Raw genomic sequence first — 21,860 nt, 5'->3', positions numbered from 1 at the left:
TGGGACTGTTTACCTTGTTACCTGTTTACCTTGTTACCTGTTTACCTTGTTAAGATATTCAAATTCCCAATTAGACCCCTGTAGAGAGTTGGCTCCCTACTCCTTGTCCCATCTCATTCAACAGGAAGGAACGTTGCAGGTGGGATAGATTGGTTTTAGATTTGAACTGCGCTGCTAATGATTACATAGAACAGTTAGATCGAATTACAGATTCCCTCCCCAAAACCTATTTTAGAGATCACAGAATATGTGCGATATACTGTCAAAGGCCTTCTTCTGGTCCAAGGTGACAAGACATATGTCCACCTCCTGTCCCATATATCAGCAATCATATCCTTGAATATTACATGACTATCAGGCATCTTCCTACCAGGTATGGTCCAGGTCTGATCTGGACCAATCGCCAGTTCCAGAGAAGATTTGGTCTTGGAATTTACTTTTGACAGTGAGATAAGTCACTGATTTGTGATCTCTTCCCTCTTCTCCTTCTGCTTGACCTTGGCCATGACTAATGGGATGAGGGAAAGGTTGACAACAGTGGCCAACTTCAGTGGAGTTGGGAGAAGAACACCAGGTCCTGCTGACATCACATTAAGGAAAGCCTGACCTTTGTTCAGTGGCCTCCAGTTATATATTTGGAGCCCAGTAAACAAAAAACTAAACTAGATCATGCCATCTGGTAATCTGAGTGGAATAAACGAGCCAGTAATGAAAACAATTTAAAAATTAAAAAGTTTATTCCCATCTTGATGCTGCACATTGAATCAACAATCCAGAAGCAATATATCTTTAGCCTTCTGCAATGAACCGTAGTGTTCTATCAGGAGAGGCTGAACAGCTTTGGTCTGTATACATTGAAGTTTAGAAGAATGAGGAGTGAACTTATTAAGACATGTAAGATCCTGAGGGAGCATGACAGGGTAGATGTGGAGATATTCACACGAGTGGGAACGTCTTGACTGAGTGGACATAGTTACAAGATAGGGGGCCGGTCATTAACAACAGAGGTGAGTAGAAATTTCTTTTTGCAGAGGATGGAGAATCTCTGGAACTTTCTACTCCAGAGGGTTGTGAAGGCTTGATCATTAGAAGTATTTAAGGTGGATGAAGATATATTTTGAGGAATTAAGGGCGATTGGGGAATTGGCACAGAGAAGGAGTGTCAGCCAGCATCAATCAGCCATGATCATATTGAATGTTGAGTTTGGGTTGGGGGGAGCCGGGTGGCTTACTCCAGCTCATATCTTCTTGTGTTCTTGTGCAACTAATCAAGAACTTTGACCAGAAGGTTTAGGTAAGTAAATGGCAATTTCCAATGTCACTTTCAATGGAACAAATGAATCGTCTTTATTCCTGAGGCACTAAAGTTGTTAGCGATGGTCAAGGCAGTCTGTCTTCTTGCCCTGACAACCACAAGCAGTTATTCACTGATTAAAAACTTCAAATCAATTGAGATCATTGTACTGTCTAATTTAAATGTCCGGTAGGAATTATGGACTTCAAAATGTAGCCATTTGTTCTAAACAGTTGTTTTCTGACTTCTGCCCTCTTCCTTTCCTGTCCTGATGAAGGGTCTCGACCCAAAACGTCGACTGTTTGTTTCCCTCCATAGATGCTGCCTGACCTGCTGAGTTCCTCCAGCATTTTGTGTGCATTGCTCCAAATTCCAGCATCTGCAGAATCTTTTGTGTCTGAGTTGTTTTTAAGATACTTAGAAGGCAATAGATAATTTCTCATTGAGTCATACCAGGAGATTAATTAAAAACAAAGAACTGCAGCAAAAACCTCATGGGCTGAGTTAACATCGTCAGCTCTTTAATGAAGGAAGGATCTCTGTGTTGTCACATTAGTGAAAAGCAATGTTAATTAGTTGCGGTAAATTGTGTGCACTTAAAACAAATTTTTATTTGGTAGCGTCCTCATATAAATGGTCCCAAAATAATGTATATTTTTTGGGAGAGTAAATAGTTATTTACATGACGAAGAGTCTGAGGAATAGACTTTTGATCCATGAACAGCTAAGGTAGGGATAGTCTTGGAAGAAATGCACCTGAAATTTCTGCCAAGTGCTTGCTGTTGGAATGTAGATTGGTGAAACTCCCAGAAGAGCCACGTAAATGTCTAAAAGTAACAGTTTACGCAGTTTTCCTGGGCATTTCGACAACCTTCCGTTGACATTACGGAATTAGCTCAGGTGGACCCTCTGTCTTGAAGTTCATTCAAAATATAGATTGCCAGACTTTCCGATATTAAGGGATACAGGAAAATGGAGCTGAGGTGGATGATCAGCCATGATCTCAATGAATAGTAGAGCAGGTTCAAAGGGCCAGATGGACTATGCCCGCAGTTTTTTCACATGTTTTTGTGAAAATCTCTCCCTGTACTTTTCTGTATAATGGGTGGCAGGCATTATGAATCACCATTTATTTCTTTCTTCCCTCAAGATTCCAAATTTGAAATGCTCTTAACAGACATGGGCTCTCTTCTCGCAATGTTAGTCTGGGCAGAATCTCAAATCATCACCGAACAGAGAAATGTCGGCAATTATGCCAGCTCCCACCATTGGACAATGATAAATTCTCATGCACACCTGCTGAATCATGAGTCTCCACAGCTGAGTGATTAATTTCTGACCACTTGAGAAATTAAAAGCATCTTTCATCAATAATAACTAAAAATCAATCAAGGTTCATTGATTCTTAGATTTCTATCATTAGTATAATATTGAATGCTTTTCATTGGTAGACGACCAAGGATTAGATTTTGCTTCCACTAATCCAGACATGAGATAACAGAAGAATATTTTTTTAATGGCGCTTCTCATTTTCATTAAATCTAGCCACAGGAATGAGTTATAACCTGGCAATAAGCCAGGCCAATTTAAAAAAGAACATTGTCGATGGGTGCAGTTTCTTCTTGTATTTATGGAGAGATAACTTTAATTCTTCTGCATGATGTGATTTTGCAAAAGAAAAATATGCTTAGGTGAATTTGTATTTGGGCATCTTAATAGATTTAATTTAAAATGTCATTGCCATGACTGGTTTATGCTCTGAACAGGCCTCTGACCTCCCTATGTTATTTCACCCTATTCCAAATAGCCCACCAGTGCTTTCTCCTCAGTTATTTAACTGGCTCCTCCTAGATGCATCTAGATAAATACCTTAACTATTCTCTGTAGTGTGTTTCACATCCTATGCACTCTTTTTTATTTACGTGTTTTTGTGGATCTGTTCCATCCCTAATGGCCCTTGAGAAGATGGTGGTGAACTGCGTGGTAAGGTACTCTCACAGTGCTGTTGGGTAAGGAGTTCCAGGATATTGATGCAGCGAGAAATTGGTAAACTAAATTGGTAATTGGCTTATTATTGTCACATTGGTACAGTGAAAAACTTGTCTTGCATACCATTCATAAAGATCAATTCATCACAACAGTGCATTGAGGTAGTACAAGATAAGACAATAACAGAATGCAGAATAAAGTGTTACAGTTACAGAGAAAGTGCATATTTTCATCAGGATGGTGCATGACTTGAAGGGGAACCTGTTGCAGAAGACCCTGTGCTTCTTGGTATTAGAGGTTGCGCGTTTGGGAGTTGCTGTTGCACTAGCCTAGGCGGGTAACTGCGTTGCATTTTGTAGAAGGTATGCATGCAGCCACTGTGGGCCAGTGGTGGAGAGAATGAATATTTATAATGGTGGATGGGATACCCACAAGTGGGTTGCTCCAACAGCACAGCTTCTTGAGTACTGTTTGAGCTACCCTCATTCAGGCACATGAAAAGTATGTTACTACACTCCTGATTTGAGCCTTGTATATGGTAGAAATACTTTGGGGTGTTAGGAAGTAAGTCACTTGCCACAGGATACCCAACATTTGACTTGCTCTCGTAGCCAGTGTTTATGTGACTGGTCTAGCTGAGTTTCTGGTCAATGGTAATCTCCAGGATGCTTAGTGATGGTGACACCACAGAATGGCAAAGGGAAGTGGTTAGATTCCCTCCTGCTGGCGATGATCATTGGTTGGCATTATTTCTTACAGCTTATCATACATAAATGTTGTCTAAATCTGGTTGCATGCAGGAGTAGACTGATTCATTTTTTGAGTAGGTACAAGTAGAATTGACCATCGTGCAAGAAGGTCATCTGATCTTATGATGGAAGGAAAGTCATTGATAAAGCAGCTAAAGATGGTTTTGCTTCAGACGCCTCCCTGAGGAACTCCTGCAGTGATGTCCTGGTGGCTAAATGATTGACTTTCAACAACCACAACCATCTTCCCTTGCACAAGGCATGACCCCAGCCATTGGAGTGCTTTCTCCTTCCTTGATGCCAACTGACTTTTTACCAGGGCTTCTTGATAACTGCACCATGTCAAATGCTGCCTAGATATCAAAGGCAGTTACTCTCACCTCACTTCCAGAATTCAGCTCTGGGGTCCATGTTTGGATTGGTGCTAGGAAGAGGCAAACCCACATTCGACAGTGGAGAGAAGGTTACTGGTGAGTAAGTATTGCTTAACTGCACTGTTGGTGGTAGCTTCCATCAATTTGCTGATGATTGAGAATAGATGGATTTGTCAGTAATTAGCTGCATTGGATTGTCCAGATTTTTGTGAACAGGACATACCTGGGCAACTTTCCACACTGTCGGGTAGAAGCCAGGTGTTGTTGGGCATTGTAATTGTACTGGAACAGTTTGGCTAGAGGTGCAGTCAATCCTGGAGCACAGTTTTTAAGTACTGCAGCTGGAAGTTGTTCGGTCTCACAGCCTTTTCTGCACACTGTCCTCTCAGCTTTTTCCTGATATTTTATTGTGTGAACCGAACTGACTGAAGGTTGGGTTCTGTGATGGTTGGGACCTCAGGAGGATCCTGAGGTGGATCTTCCACTTGGCACCTTTGGCTGAATATGGTTGCAAATGTTCAGTCCAGTCTTGCATACCCATATACTGGGCCTGGCTTTTGCTGAGAAAAGGGACATTTTTGGAGCCTCGTTTATCTGTTAGCCATTTAATTGTTCACCACCATTGGCATCTAATCCATTGGTTGTGAGATCATTTCGCTTTGCCTGTGGCGTGCTATTTTTGATGTTGAGCATGCAGGTAATTCTGTATTGCTCAACTTCACGAGGTTGACACACCTTGTGCTGTTTCCAACGTGCCCTTCTCCTCATTGACACTCACAGAGATATAGATTATGGTGTTATATCTATTTGCTGCTGATGATGATGGTGCACACCTCATAGACATTCAGTTTTGAGTTGCTAAATCCATTCTGGATCTATCCCATTCAACAGAATTGGAACAGGTGAAGAGTGACCTTGAGAATATCAATGTTTCTCCTGAATTATTTATGATATGCACTGCTATCCCTCTGGTAGATTTGTTTATTTTTCCTCCCCCAGTTTTCTGCAGATGAATTAAACATAATCAAATTTTTTTGTAATATCACATGTTAATTGTGGTAAGCTTCAAAACTTTGTAAGCACAGCTATAAAAAAAGAACACAGAAACACTTTGAACAGGAATAGGCCATTCAGTCCATGAGGACTCTTCCCTATTGAATTAGTTCATGTTGATGCGCACTTAGTTTCCTTTTCTCCATGTGCCTTGATAATCTCACCTACCAGAACCATGAACCCTGTGTTGGATTCAGAAAACTGAGGTGATAAATGATGCTGTGTGAGCATGAAATGAATCAAGGAGTATAGAGTTAATGTAGGAAAGTGGTGCTGAGGTAAAAGGTCAGCCACAATATGATTGAATGACGGAGCAAGCACAAGGGGTGAAATGACTTGCTCCTGTTATTTCAGTAGAATGCCCTGTGTGCTGTAAAATGATGTGATGGAGAGTTTTGGAATCATTTATCCTTCTGTAGTTCTCTTTCCCCTCCTCCCCACAGTGTAAATCTAGATCCAGTTCTTTAGTTTAGAAGGTTGGAAGGAATTACGGCCAGTGAATCAAATGTTCCAATGTGTGTGCCAGGGTGGCATAGTGCGCCCCTCAGGGGATCGCGTGTGTCGTGGATGGTGAAAATGCGATCCTTATCTGAAGTGTTGCATGTTGCGTTAGCTGGTGTAGTGTTGCGTGTGTGTTTCATGGGTGTTTAGTTAGCATTATTTTACTGTAGTTCCGTAGCTGCTCAGTTTGTTTCTTCTCTTCTGTATTAGTTGTAGTGTATTGAAACTGGTTGTCCTTCTGTCGTGCTTTTAGTTAATAAACGTTTATATAAAAAAGAAGGGTGGCATAGTGTGGAATATTTTCCAAATTCTCCCATCTCCCTGTAGTCAACATATCTGACTTCTGTTCACCTTCATTATCTTCTGCAACATGACTGATCATGGTGTGAATCAAAGGCAAGATATTATTTTATATCCTCGGGAATAAGGTTTGGTACTTCACTGCTATGATATAGATTATTCAGAATGAATCAGCTCACATAAACAATTTCAATTTTTAAAATTTTAGTTTAATTATAATCATTTGGCTATAAAAAACCGAATATGTCTTTCAAATATAAGGAGGGTGTGCACATTGACCTTGTCTCTGTGCTTCATGCAGTACAGAAAGGGGCACAATGGGAGTGTGGTAGGGCATAGAGTTATAGGATACATCAGAGAGTGGAGGAAGACAGGAGGTGATGGAGTCCTGTGGAGATATTTAGGATTGGTTGAATAGATTAAAGGATGGAGGGAGAGGCGGGCAGTGGAATTGTGAGAACAGACGGCAGCTGGGGAGGTGAGATTCCATCCCAGTGTGAACAAAGAATTATAATGATTGTGACTCAGGATGGGCTGCATGTTTCCTTCATCTGTGTCAGCTGAGAAAGAGTTAGTCAGACTAGACCCATTTCTCACCACTTTACTCCATTGCCTTGTCAGTCTCATACGCATCCAAGTACTTCTAAAAGTGATGAAAATTCTTAAAAAACTGCAGATGCTGAAAAACTGAAATAAAAACAGAAAATGTTGGAAACGCTCAACAGGTCAAGCAGCATCTGTGGAAAGAGAAACAGAGTTAATGTTTCAGGTTGAAGACCCTTTGTCAAGAGTGTTTCCAGCATTTTCTGTTTTTATTTTAAAAATGATATGGCTTTTGGCTTCACCACACCTTCAGGCACTCTAATCCAGATCCATACCACTCTTTGGTGTAAAGAATATCTCATCACCTTCCAATCCTCCAAATTACTTAAATCTGTACAACGAACACAAAATGCTGGAGGAACTCAACAGGTCAGGCAGCATCTATGGAGGGAAATGAACAGTCGACATTTTGGGCTGAGACCCTTCATCAGGATTCCAGAGATGCTGCCCGACCTGCTGAGTTCCTCTAGTGTTTTGTACTTGTTGCTCCAGATTTCCAGCATCTGCAGTCTCTCTTGTGATTCCACTTAGATCTGTACTCCTGAGTTTTTAAACCATCCGTTGAAAGTTATAATTCTTTGCTGTTCACTCTGATTTGTCCTCTGTTGTGTATATATTTTACTAAGTCTCCCTCTCAGCCTTCTTACTTCCAAAGAAGCCCAGGCTAGCCAATGTCTCCTCATGATTACTGTTCTCCTTCCTTGGCACCCTCCTTGTATACCTCCGTGGTGCTATCACGTTTGCTCTAATGCAGACCTTGCTTTTTCCTCCCACATCCCAAAGACATACAGGTTAGGAAGTTGTGGGCATGCTATGTTGGCGCCGGAAGTGTGACGACACTTGCGGGCTGCCCCCAGCACAGTCTACGCAAAAAGATACATTTCACTGTGTGTTTCGATGCACATGTGACTAATAAAGAAATCTTTAAAAAATCCTTCACAAGGACGATTAATTAAATTGCAAAAGAGAAGTTATGTAATACTGGAAATAAACTGCTATGCGTCTATGATCATGTGACCAAGTAGTAATCAAAGTAGGTATTTGACAAAAATATTTTAAGGACTTTGGCCTTCTGTCATTGGACTACATGCAGTCATGGACATGAAATAGCTCTTAATACTGTCTCACTAATCTCCAAACTGATGTACATCAGGATTAAGTTCAGCTAAACATCTCAAGTGTTTATTTACTCTTGTCTAAATTTCTTTTTTTATTTGCTTTTCATATTTTACCAATTTGTACTTGATAATTAATGGCCATCATTTTAGATAAGCTGTCAACATAGCCAGTCAAATATATTGTGTAAATGTTTGATGTCTTATATTAATACATATTTTCAATACTATGAAGCAGGAAGACTGAAAGGACGTAATATATCCTTAGGACATCCCAAGATCTTCACCAACCATTAAAAGTGAAATAACCAATCACTTCCAAGGTCACTAAAATCCCACATGAAAAGCCAGTTCAGAAGGAAATTTAGCCTTGTCTTTTTTTTCCTTAGTTTTGTGGTTCTTCGTAAATTAAATGAAGAAGGTGTGTAGTTATATTTAAATTTGGATTTACACCTGATTTTTTCTATGTTGGTCCTTTGTACAGGGGAGCCCAGCAAGCAGTGTCCGATACAAGGTGGATCTGACTGAATTTCCATACAGTGCAAGCATATTTGAAGTGGAGGAAGATACAGGGCGGGTGCTTACACGAGTAAATCTCAATGAAGAACCTAATACCGTCTTCAAGGTAACAAAATAAAGTTTGCTTCGAAGTTCTACTGCTGCCTAAAATATGTGCTGGTGAGTGTGGCAGTGGAAACTAAAGACTGTTCTGGTCGTGACCCCACCACCCACTCTGCAAAGTTCATTTGGAACCTGCAGTGTACAAAGCACAAATGATGTTTGTTCCCAGAATAACTTGTTTCTTAGCTGCACACCAAAAGGTGCAGTGCATGGGCACGGGCATGGCATCATTCTGTGCACCTCTGAAATGACCAGCATGCCGCGGTTGAAGGGTGACTCACACAGCGAAGTGCCTGGTCGAAATTCCAGAGTTAAGCAAAATGACATGGAAACGGTTGTTGACATGATTCACACCAAGGGAAAAGTGATTTGTGATGGCATGAAGCTGATAGAAGCAGCATTATGAATTACTTTCTTGGCAATTGAATTTTAATATTTTTAGCTGATTGTTGTTTTAATGAAATAAAACCAGAAAATGCTGAAAACAGTGCATCAGCCAACAACTGTGGAAAGAGAACGAGTGTTAATGTTTCAGGTTGAAGACCTTAACGTCTGAACCACTCTGATAAAAGGTCTTTGATCTGAAACATCAACTTTGTTTTTCTTTCCACAAATGCTGACTGACCTGTGGAGTGCTCCCAGCTTTTTCTGGCTTTATTTCCAGCAAGTGCAATGTTTTTTTTGATTTTCATTGTTGATTTTATAAACTGATTATATTTTAAAATAGTTTCTGTTTTTTTTGTCTCATTCAGCTGGCTGTAATTGCATATGATGATGGAGAACCAATGAGGTTTAATACCACCATAGTGGAAGTTACTGTACTGCAACCATCAGTAATTCCACGTTTTACACAGGAAGATTACAGGTACTATGTACAAGGTGGGAGGGGTGGGGAGATATTGTTCTGGTTTTTATGTGTGGTAACATTCAGAATGATATTCTCTGGTTAGTATTTCATTGTCATAAAGATTGATTATTTTATAGAGGGGAAGTAAGCACAATCAGTAATCTAATGTTGATTCAATTAACTACAGAATCCTTCTCAAGGATAAGAAACATAATTTAAAGTAATGCACCAGGCGATGGCAGTTGCCATGCCTGTAAAACTTCCCTTGGTTCTAAACAGTTCTGGACTTGAGATGATCACATTTCTTTTTGCCAAACCAGGGCTCCTTTCCAGAGCCAGTTGACTGGCTTCTGTGGGTATTCCTCTATACTGCCAACAGTGGAAGCACTGTATCTCTGACCTCAGTCTGCCAACCAAACCAATCATCCTAATCTCCCACGATATAAACTCCACAGATGTCTCACGCTAAACTGGCATTAATAGGCACAATGCCTGGCTCATTAAGAGGTGATGTTTCTGAAATATGTAAACTCACTGTTGACTCAGCCAACTGGTTATTTACTAGATGTGTTACATGGAAGGGCAAGGGGTGAGTGTTGGCTGGGGTCTTAGAGGGCAAACACAGTCTGTGTTACGCTGCATGCTGTGGAGTTTTAACCCATTCAGCTGGATTAACATGTGTGTCAGATCAGCCCACAAGTTGTTTTTATCTATCTTGTGGACTGCTGTGACAAGCCACTCAGTCAAATTGAATTGATTAAAATTCCACAGGATACAGTGTAATACAGACTGATCTGGTGGGCAGGTGTTGGAAACTAGTCCCAGAGGGGGAGAATCTGATTCCACAGGTGTTCCTTGTACGGAATATAGAAGGGACAAATGATTTTGCAGAGAGCCAACAGAAAGACTCTTACATTTCCTGGTCAACAATAAGTGCATTTAAGGCAGTTACCTTAACTTTGAATCAGCACTTACCTTGCTTCAGCTGTCAGGTTTCAAGGGTGTGCAAGATGGGTTAGATCATTGACTTCCAGATTTATTAGCATAATTAAAATGTCAGTGATTTTCCCTGGTGTGGATTAGCTGTCCACCCACTGCCCTGTTTCAGTATAATGTGGATGCTGGTAGATTGGACACCACTTCCCAAGGCATGATTTAAGCCCCGTGCATGACTGCAGCCAATCCCATGTATTCACCCATGTTAAAATTTCCCTTTTTTTCATCTGAATCCAAATCAAATTTCCCAACCCTGTTCTTCTATAGACCATATTTAACAACAATAGCAACTTTAATAGAACATATGAAATTCTTTTCACAACTGAAAGTCTAAAACCCCATGACAAGACAATTTATAATGGATGTAAACAGATGTTAAATAAAAGAGACACAGGAATTCAATTAATTAGTCATAATAATCTTCCAAATGTCTCTTTGTATTTAATTCTTTAATCCGTATTATGGTTGAAGATATAATATTTTGGTGGTCTTCAGCTTCAGAGATCTCAAAGATAATATAAACTCAAAGATAATGTAAAGATAATATAAAGATAATCTAAGCTGATACGCAAACCTCACTGGACTGCTGGATAACATGGGGGCACATTTTTTTTATTGCTAATAAGAACATTAATGAAATGATGCTTACCAATAGCTTTGTATTTCTGTTTCTATGTGCTGCTAATTATTTATAAAGAGCCAGCTGCATTAATTCAGGAACAAGCCTACAGTCCCAATTTGAGGTTACTTTTTGATTTTGTATCAGATTGATATTTAATTTGTCGTGTATTACCAAGTGCACATACCCTGAATGATTGAATTCAAGTAATATTTATTGCTTTACTGTAGCAGAAAAAAATTAACCAGTGTTTAGCTCAGTTTCAGCAATCTATGTTATTAGAATATTATCTCTAGGTTTCTCCCTATGTAATCAGTAATTCAAATTGCTCAAATAGACCAGAGAACAGCATGGTGCTAAATGGTTGTTTGATGATTGGCACAATGATACAACAGAGAAGGGGCAAGGAATAATATGCAGCCAATTTTTGTTGTGGTCATAATTGAGAGCTTTGCTCTTTGTGATATCTATAACAAAATTATACATCTGTTCTTTCCTGATGAGATTACAATTTTATCTCAATACTGCACAGGGAAAATATTCACCTTGAGTTACTTTTGTTTCATGGTGTAATACTCTGTAAGCATGGTGTTTATATAAAACTACAGAGCAGGATCTTGAAAAGCTGGTATCTTTTAGCGTTCTCCTGATTCCCGTTACTGATTGTGTCTTTTCACGAGTCCACAGGAGAGATAATTTGTGCTTGTGCCATGTCCTCAACGTGACTGAAAGGTCATTGCTGATAGTGAATAGATCGTGGAAGCAATAATAATGTCTGTGTAGCACAGTGCTGCATCATCTGGCTATTATTACCTGTGGTGCTTGATACATTAGCCAGATGTTTAGAATGACATTGTGGCCAAATAATAGAATCCAGGGAGTCCTATCACAAACTTTAATGCTTTTATTATAAGAAACCTTCAATCCCTGACTCCAACTTTTCACAGAAGAACCATCTTCATAGTTACTGGATCAGGCAGGTTTGAATGAATTCTTAGCAAGTATTTTCAATCTAGCTGTAACTGGCTAATTATGTTTAGCTGAGAGGACCATGTAGAAAATCAATGAACTGCAATGAATTTTTGGGTATCTTTGAAATTGTTCCACACCATTGGATGAATTGTGAAGATTTCCATTTGCCCCTATGCAGCCCTCTGGAGGTTGCTCTAAAAAGGTGGTATTTGAGTAAACTATATTTTAAACAGTGCATTTAACATATTTATTAATAGTTGTGTTGATTCAAATATACCAGCACAGCACTGATACTCAGATTTCATTGAGATGGGCCCTTTGTTTTCTTGTCTGTGCCTAGTGTTTGACTGTAACTTTCCTTTTAACTAATTAGCGATTTTAAAATGTCTTGAAATTGTAGATTTTATTTCAAATAATTATCACAATGAACTCCCAGCCATTTGTTTCATGTATGTGAATGTTCCAATTTTGGTCATAAATCTCTGAGTCTGGGTTTTCTCAAGCTTGATGGATTTGATAACTGTGATATTATCCATCCTGTCTTCCGAATGAACCTCTGTAGACTGCTCGTGGAACAGTGTTGGCATGGATTCTGAAGATATTTATATAATAACTCATCCATCCTCAAACTTGGAAGATGTGCAGAGGAGACAAATACGACTATTCACATGATAGTGTGAGAACATTATGTTTTCATTCTCAAAGTTACGATGTGAAACCATGTTCTTCATTTGACTGATCACCTGATTGTTTCTCTTTTATTCAAGTTAACAAAAGTGTTGCAACTTGCGCCTTGGCTAATTTTAAACAAAACCTGTACTCTTTTTGGCGGCTTCACACACATTACTTGTTCAACCTTGCCTCCCCGATATAAAATCATTCATTGTTTTGAAGACCCTGCCAAGTTCTACATCGCTCATAATGTACCACTAAGCCTGATATTGAAGAATAAAGAAAAAGAGGTTCCCAGGTTGGCGCTACCTTTTCTATTCACTGACAAAAGGGGTATCCCACTTGGGCTTAGACAGCCTTCCTCTCATTGTTATTTGATTGCCTATGCTGCAGTGTGCATGTATAGATTTTGGAAGAGCAATTAACAGGCTTCATGAAGCTGATCAAATAGGTTACTGCAGTGCCAAAAGCATTTTTTGAGATTGACCAACTAGATGATATTTTGTGACCTATAAAATTGTACTCCAAGAATGATCCAACACAACAATGTCTTATCTGTAAATTATTGATGTCTGCTACATATTTTTACGTTGCCAACAAAATTAGGTAATGTAAAATAGAAGATATATGTGACAATGCATTCAGTAGGAATACTACATTTCATTAATAATTTCAACAATGGATTTTATGTTAATGAACTGAATATATAATTTTGCTAAGAGGGATAGCATATTAATTGTACTAATTAAACCTAATTTACATGAGCAAATTGAGTTAATTAAAAATAGACTTTCCCAATAACTTAAAAAAAATCCATAAATCCCATCCCTGTGAAACATGGTGACGATAATAATGCCATTAACAGTGGCCTGTAAATGAATGATACTAATTGGATTGAATCTACATGCAATTTTAAAAGTCAAAACTCTTAAAACCTGTCTTTATATAATTTGTAAAGTACAGCCAAAACCATCATTTGTAAAAAAAATCATGTAGTATATAAATATCAAGATATATTTTAAGTCGTATATAACTCATTGCTTGTTAAAAAAGGAAGCCTCCTCCTCTGAATAGCTTTTGGAAAGAATTAAGATCAAGACTCTTCAGGAGCTGTGCTTATAATCAGGGCCGACACTCCTGTGTGGTAATAAGGGAGATACACGTTATTGAAGATAACACTCTTGATGACGCATCAAATAGATTTTTCTCTTTACTTGCTCCAAGGATTCAAGTCAATATTAAAAGATTCAGTGGCCCATTTCACAAAAGAGCATGGTCCTGTGTCATATTCTTCTTCCTGGCAAATCACCAAAAGAGATTAACTGATCATTCATTTCATTGCTTTTTGCAGGATCTTGCTGCATATAAATAAGTATAATACTTCAGAGTAACCTGCAGTATGGGAGGCACTTAAAGATAGTTATAAGGGACATATTGAATGACTATAAAGTAAATTAAGTGATTGAGAGTTTCCAGCACAGACATGTGAGGAGAGAGAGTGTGCCACCACCAGATTGCAATACCACATCTAATAAATCTGCTTCCTTTGTGTTCAGTTCATTGGGAGGACAGGATCAGTAGGTTTGCTGTTTAAGTGCAAGTTTTTGCTCACCACAAAATCTAGGAAATGTATTCAGCCATTTTCTTGAGGTTTCCGCAGAGTGAAAGGGTAAGATTGATCAGATACCAAAAAAATTGTGGTCCTATCTCTTTCAGTGATGCCTAGGTGCAACTTTATGCGTCTTGCTTTTGGGCTGAAAGTCTTACGTTCATCACGTTTTTAATCGTTAAGGGAAATTCATGAAACATGAGTGCTTGAAGCAACTTTTGCTTGATGCTGTCACAGTTCCAGTATGTAAGCACAGATGTGATGTGTCCTTTGCATGCAAAATTTTAGACCAATAGTACATGTTCATGACTCAGTTCCTCATGACAAATTTTATTTCGTAACGTGTCAACAAATGCTACTCTCTGCAACATTTTTATAAAATTATAAATTTTCAATAAGAACAGTTATTGGTTGCAACTGGAAGATGGATGGGGAATTACTTTTTGAGGGTTATCTTCCCTCTCTCCAAGGCATTTTCTCCCTGATCCCTTCTTCTGATCTTCCTACATGAAGCATAACATAAGTAAGTGGATTGTAGATATAGAGAACTTGCTCTGATTCTCTTATCAGTTCAGCTCTACAATAGCCCTTATAAAAGAGGAGAAGGTTAATTCTACATTTTCCTCCAACTCAGCGCACAGAAACAGGACAAGTCCATTGAGCTTCTTGAACTTGTTTTATTATTCAGTGAGATAATGGTAATCGGCGATTTAACACCCTATGCCTCACAATCATTAGGACTTTTGGATGATAGAAACTAGCAATCTCAGGTTAAGAATTAGCAATTAACTCTGTATTCAGTCATCAGCTATGAAAAAGAATTCCAAATTTTTACCACAATTTATGCAAAGAAGTATTTCTAACTTTATTTCTGAAAGGCTGAGCTCTAAATTTTAGATTATAGTCATAGTCCTGGGCTCCCCGGGCAGGAGTAGATTTTCTATATCTCCCAGTTTCTAAAATCTATGGTAGTTGTGAATGTTTGCATGGTCTTTTAATTGTTTTTTATATTTTGTCGTCGTTTGGTACATGGATTACTTGCCCTATGAGTTTCATTTAATATCTTGAAAGCCTTGGTCAGGGCATAACATTAAGTTTCCAGAAATATGTCTAGATTTTACAATCTCTTCTCATGATTTAACTCTTGGAATGCAGGCACCATTCTGTTTAATATGTGTTGTACTCCTTCCAAGGATAATATATCATTCCTAAACATTGTTGGCCAGAGATGTTCATTGCAATCCAGGTATGGTGTAATCTGGGTTTTGTATAGCTGTAAGGTAAATTCTAACCCATTATGTTCAATTATTAAAGTCAACATTCCATTTGACTTTTTGACTATTTTAAGTACCTGTCCATGCAATTCCAGCATTCACTGTACACTCACCCCCAAAGTTTCTCTACACATTCATTTGCCTAGCTTTTCACCATGTAGGATTATTCCTTTTAGGACCTAGCATGTGGCAACACTGAAACCCATTTGCCTGTTTTTCCCATTCACTTAATTCTATTCATATCCCATTGTACTTTTACCATTCCACCCACACTGCTAATGCTGCTGGTTATCTTTGCGTAACGGATGAACTTGCATGTATGCTTTCCTATCTAACTCCTTAAGTAAGGAGAATCTTTGTCTACTGATACAATTCCTCACAGCTCTTTCACATTCAGCTAATTTGATTACCTGCCCATTGTTCACACTCTTTGTCTATTGTCACACAGCCAATTTTAATAATTCAGTTCAGTAATTTGTTTTCAGCTCAATGAGCTTCGTCTTTTGGTAACAGTCTCTTAAGAGGGACTTTATCAAAGGTCTTCTGGAAATCCATATAAATAACATTCATAGACATTGCTCTGTTAGCTACTTCAGTCACTTCTTTAAAATCCAGCGATTCATTGGGCATGCTCTGCTCTTTGCAAGTCCACACTGGCCTTGGTGAGTAGCTGAAAAATTTTGACATTTTCATTCCTCCCTAAAAATAATTCCCTGGTGATTGTCCAGCAAGGGATGTCTCGCTAAATAGTTTCTAATCCATTGGTTTCCTTCACTCACTTTTCTTATATTGCAGAGTGATATGCAGAGTTTTCCAATTTAATGTATTAAATCCCAAATCAAAACAACTTTGAAAATGTTTATTTTCTTACTATTTTAACCTTAAACTCCAGAATGGAAGCCATCTGTTCCAGGGGATCTGACAGTAGCATCATTTTCTTCAGTAATGTTAGTCATTTGAATGATTCCTTGTTCCTGGTTCTCAAAGATGAAAGCAGAAAGTTGTCATTTTTATCCACTACAAATACTGATGCAAAATACTTATTAAAGAAAGTGTTGATTTTGGAATTGTTCGCAAATTTTTCCTATATTCCTTTTCATCACCTTTTATTCTCCTTCCCAAGGTCTGTGTTGTGCACGTTTGTATGGTCTTTTTCCTGAATTTTTTGTTGTACCTCCCTTTTCTATTTTGGTTTTCTTTGACAGATAGACTACTGGTTCTTAAGAGGCATAAACTAGTTCTGTATCATGTTAAATTCTTTCTGAGTACCATCGACTGTTGATTTACCCATTAAGCAGATTTATGCAGTTCATTAGGGGGAATCACTATCTCATTGTATTGAAGTCAGCTTACCTAACTCCAAAACCTTACCTAACTCCAAAACCTTACCTAACTCCAAAACCTTAGTGGCTGTTCCACTTTTTGCATTTTCAGGCACTGAATTGTGATCACATTATGATCACTGTTAGATGAATGTTCATGAGCCTTCGGGCTGTTAATTAAATCTGGTTCATTACTCATTACTGAATCTAATATAGCTTTCTCCCTTATTGATTCTGAAACATATTGTTGTCAAAATTTATCCTGACTCACGCTCAAGAAATTCACCTCCTTTCAGCTGGCCTGTTTCTTCCAATCTATGTGAAAATTAAAATTACCCCATTTTAAAATCACACTGGCTTTGCTTTGCACTTGTTGAATTTCTGAATTTATATCTTTTACAAACTCACAGCTGCCACCTGGCAACTCGCACACAGTTCCCATTGCAGTATTAAATCCCTGTGGCTGATTCTGAAATGACCTGGCAAGTCACTCAGTTGCTTTCAAGCCAGTGTGAAGGAGTGAAATAAAAATAAAACCAGATGGACAACCCAGTATCAACCAAGATAATTGATTGGCCAAGACTAGGTCACAGACTGCCCAGATAATTCTCCAAAATCCACCGCCCTATTATATGGTGCCTCATGCCAAAAAAAGCAAGAACTATCCATAGTCATGCACACAAAGATGTCTCTTGCAGCCAGTGTCCAAGACTTCTGCATCCCTATCCCTGAGAATGTCATGTCTCAGTGGCAGATAGTAGAGGAAGACCAGTGATATGGAGTTAGTGGGTGTCTGAAGTCTCATGGCATTAGAGAAGCATAAACGAGAAAATTTCTTTGTGATTAGTATTGGTATTGGTTTATTATTGTCAATTAACCGAGGTACAGTGAAAAACTTGTCTTGCATACCAATCGTATAGGTCAATTCATTACACAGTGCAGTTACATTGAGTTAGTACAGAGTGCATTGAGGTAGTACAGGTAAAAACAATAAAAGTACAGAGTAGAGGGTCACAGCTACAGAGAAAGTGCAGTGCAATAAAGTGCAAGGTCACAACAAGGTAGATCGTGAGGTCAAGAGTCCATCTCATCGTATCAGGGAACCATTCAATAGTCTTATCACAGTGGGATAGAAGCTGTCCTTAAGCCTGGTGGTATGTGCCCTCAGACTCCTGTATCTTCTACCTGATGGAAGAGGACAGAAGAGAGAATAACCCGGGTGGGTGGGGTCTTTGATTATGCTGGCTGCTTTGCCAAGGCAGCGAAAGGTAAAGACAAAGTCCAAGGAGGGGAGGCTGGTTTCCATGACGCACTGGGCTGTGTCCACAATTCTCTGCAGTTTCTTGTGGTCCTAGGCAGAGCAGTTGCCATACCAAGCTGTGATGCATCCAGATAGGATGTTTTCTATGGTGCATCGATAAAAGTTGGTGAGCGTCAAAGGGGACATACCGAATTTCTTTAGCCTCCTGAGGAAGTAGAGGTGCTGGTGAGCTTTCTTGGCCGTGGCATCTACATGATTTGACCAGGACAGGCTATTGGTGATGTTCACTCCCAGGAACTTGAAGCTCTCAACCCTCTCGACCTCGGCACCATGATGTAGACAGGCGCATGTACACCACCCCCTTTCCTGAAGTCAATGACCAGCTCTTCTGTTGACATTGAGGAAAAGGCTGTTGTCATGACACCATGTCACTAAGCTCTCTATCTCCTTCCTCTACCCCGACTCATCATTGTTTGAAATATGGCCTACTACGGTGGTATCATCTGCAAACTTGTAGATGGATTTAGAGCAGAATCTGGCCATACAGATTACCACATATTCTCTCTCAGTTGATGAATGTTGAATCACTGAGGGTAGCATGAGTGTATTCAATGCATATCACCAGGAGGACCATGACTGTAGAATGTCAGAATCTTTATAGTTATTCATAGAGTCATGGAAGTTTACAGCACAGAAATGGGCCCTTTGGCCTAACTCCATGCCAACCATGATGACTGTCAACAGTAAATCCCATCTGTCTGCATTAGGCCCATTCCTTTTCTATCCAAGTACTTGTCCAAATCCCTTCTAAACATTGTAGTTGTCTCTGTCTCTACCACCTGCACTGGCGGCTTATGCCATATAAACTACCACCCTTTGTGTGAAAAACTTGCCCCTCAGAACTCCTTTCAATTTCTGCCCTCTCCCCTTAAACCTATGCTCAATACTTTTAGACTTCCCTACCCTGGGAAAATGACTTGGACTATCTGACCTATCTATCTGATGCCAGTTTGGTTTGCAAAATGGAATGAGAAAAATAATGTTGAGAGAAATGAATACTTGATCTCATCCTCACTGATCTACCTGTCAGCAATGCATCAGTCCATGAAAACATTGGTAGGTACAACCCCCACACAGTTTTTGTGGTGACCTCATCCTGTCTTTGCAATGAGGGCCCATTCCATAATGTTGCTTGGCATAATGATTGTGTTAAATGAAATAGACTCATAACAGAGCTAGCTGCTCAAATCTGGACTGACCTAAATTGTGAAGCAATTTTCCTCCACCGCTGTCCCCCAGGACTCCCAGGATTACCTCTCATTCTGCTATTACCACCAAGCCAGGTAACCAATCCTACTTCTCTAAGAAATGTAGGAAAGAATCAGGCTCACCTTAAATGAGGTGTTAATCTAGTGATCTACAGAACTGCTCAACCACAATAACACACCATGTGAGGAAGTGGTTCCTCAACAAATGGATCAGATCAAAGTTCCAGAGGCTTGCCACCTCATTTCATGCTGATAAATTCCATTGACTAGCGGGCAGAGCAGATGCAGGGAATTTCCCCATCCTCGGCAAAAGCAAAGCACAGCTCAAGTGCAAAAAATAAGGCTGAAACATTTAGAACTATATCAGAAGGAAGTGCCAACTGGACGATCCATTTCAGACACCTCCTGATGGGAGTCTATAGCCTATGTGATTCTCTTTATATGATATCAAAAAATGGTTTGCTGGCACCAACTATGATCACCAACAATATCCTGGCTGCAATTTGAAAGACTGCTCAAGAACTCAACACCTTTTACCCAAGATGTCCCAGTGAAGCTCCATCAATGATATGAGCCTGATATAAAGTGGAGAATCATTAAGATGTGTCCTATCAACATAAAAGCTAGAATAAACAACTGCACATTAGCCTATACTTAGTCATTTGCATGGTGATGGAAGTTGTGCTGCTACATGGCACTTATCAGGTACCCAAACATACTTTGGATTCCACCAAAGTTACTTGGCTCCAGACCTCAACAATACCATGAGCTAAGCATGGAAAAAAGAGCTGAATTCCATGTGTGAAGTGAGATCAAGGCTAAATTTGATCGATTATATATTAAGGAGCCCCAGGAAAATTGAAGTCAGTGTGGAGCAGGGATCAATGCGATCCATTGGCTTGAACCAAACCTCCCACAGTGGAGAATGGGACAATTACCTGGGCCCCAGGATCTTGATTTGGGACATTTCTTTAAGGCAGTGCCCCAGGCTTCAGCAAAAAACAAACAGCTGACAAACTCAGTGGCTCAGGCAGCATCCATGGAGGCAAAGGGATGGTTGACATTTTGGGTCAACACCCTGCATCAGGACTGAGAGTGGAAAGTGGGGAGATAGATAGTATAAAGAGGTGAGGGGGAGGGGTGCGACAGGAGCTTGCAAGCGATAGGTGGAGCCAGGTGAGGAGGGGTTGTTGGGCAGATGGAGCCAGTGGGGGAGAGAGAGGGTGGAGATAGCAACAGAGGCTGGGAGGTGATTGGTGGAGACAAGAAAGGGCTGCAGATTATGGAATCTGATGAGAAGGGAAGGCGATGAATGAAACCAGATAGGGAAGGGATGTTGGGCAGAAGAGTGAAGGGAGGGAGGGGGATAGAGTGGGTTGAGGAAAATAAGCAGATGGAACCAGATGGGGGAAGGGTAAATAACTGGGTAATGGAGTGTGGTGGGGGGGGGGGGGTGGTGGTGAGGGGGGTTGGAAAGAAGGAGGTGAGCGAAAGGACTTGGTTGGATCAGAAGGAGAGGGAAAGGAACAGCCGGTGTGTGGGTTACCTGAAATTAGAGAATTTAATGTTCATGCAGTTGCATTGTAAACTACCCAGGCAAAATGTGAGGTGTTGTTCCTCTAGTTTGCACATGGCCTCACCCTGGCAGTGGAGGGGACCAAGGTCAGATCGGCCAGTGTGGGAATGGGGAGGGGAGTTGAAATGGTTTGCAACCGGGAGTTCAAGACATCCTGTGAGGACAGAGCAGTGGCGCTCGGCAAATCGATCGCCCAGTCTCCATTTGGATTGACTTGCTCCCATTCTGCTTTTGTGGGTTCTATGGAACCATAGACCCTTCTGCACTTGGGGGAAGGAGATACCTGATGGGACAGGTGGATAGATTGTAATCTGGTGTGCTTCTGCCATTTATACAGGGATTTTGCATTGCTCACAATGATATGTGAGATTCTCAGTACCATCCTGAATGCTCCTTCTCCGCTTTGAATGGTCATAGGCTCGAGATACCCAGGAGTCAGTGGGGAGGTTGTATTTCTTCAAGGAGGCTTTGAGAACATCCTTGCATCTTTTGCCTGTCTGGTAATCTCTTCCTATGATAGAGCTGAGAAAGGGTGCCTGTTTGACTCCATCAACCAGGTGGGACTGCGAGGCACCCTCCTCGACTTTAGGTGCCCACGGTAATTCATCACCATTTTATGTTTGCTTTTGGTCACCCATCCCCCTGTGACTTGTTGTCACTTTTATCTGATTCTGAACCTTTGTAATACCTCAGGACGTTTCCCACACTAAAAGCATCACGTGACACTAAACTTCTGCTGATGTGTGGACGCACCAAACTTCTTTATCAAAGGTAACAGGAATTTATTGTGAGTTCTGTCAATCAGTGATACACTGCAGTAAAGCTCCATATGTCTCTACCACAAA

The 21,860-nt window shown here is 40.0% G+C and overlaps 1 protein-coding gene across 1 annotated transcript in view; it reads left to right on the top strand.

The window, feature by feature from the left end:
- The window catches only part of pcdh15b (protocadherin-related 15b), a 564,355-nt gene that overhangs the window by 407,923 nt on the left and 134,572 nt on the right, over positions 1-21,860 (top strand). The window contains exons 22-23 of the mRNA XM_052027763.1: positions 8,463-8,603; positions 9,352-9,464. Coding sequence (XP_051883723.1) covers positions 8,463-8,603; positions 9,352-9,464 — 254 coding nt within the window. The remainder of the gene's footprint in view (positions 1-8,462; positions 8,604-9,351; positions 9,465-21,860) is intronic.

This window comes from Pristis pectinata, chromosome 12 (genome assembly GCF_009764475.1).
Source record: "Pristis pectinata isolate sPriPec2 chromosome 12, sPriPec2.1.pri, whole genome shotgun sequence".
Classification (NCBI taxonomy): domain Eukaryota; kingdom Metazoa; phylum Chordata; class Chondrichthyes; order Rhinopristiformes; family Pristidae; genus Pristis; species Pristis pectinata.
The sequence above is the reverse complement of the archived record's forward strand: the minus strand, read 5'-3'. Positions and strand labels throughout refer to the sequence as shown.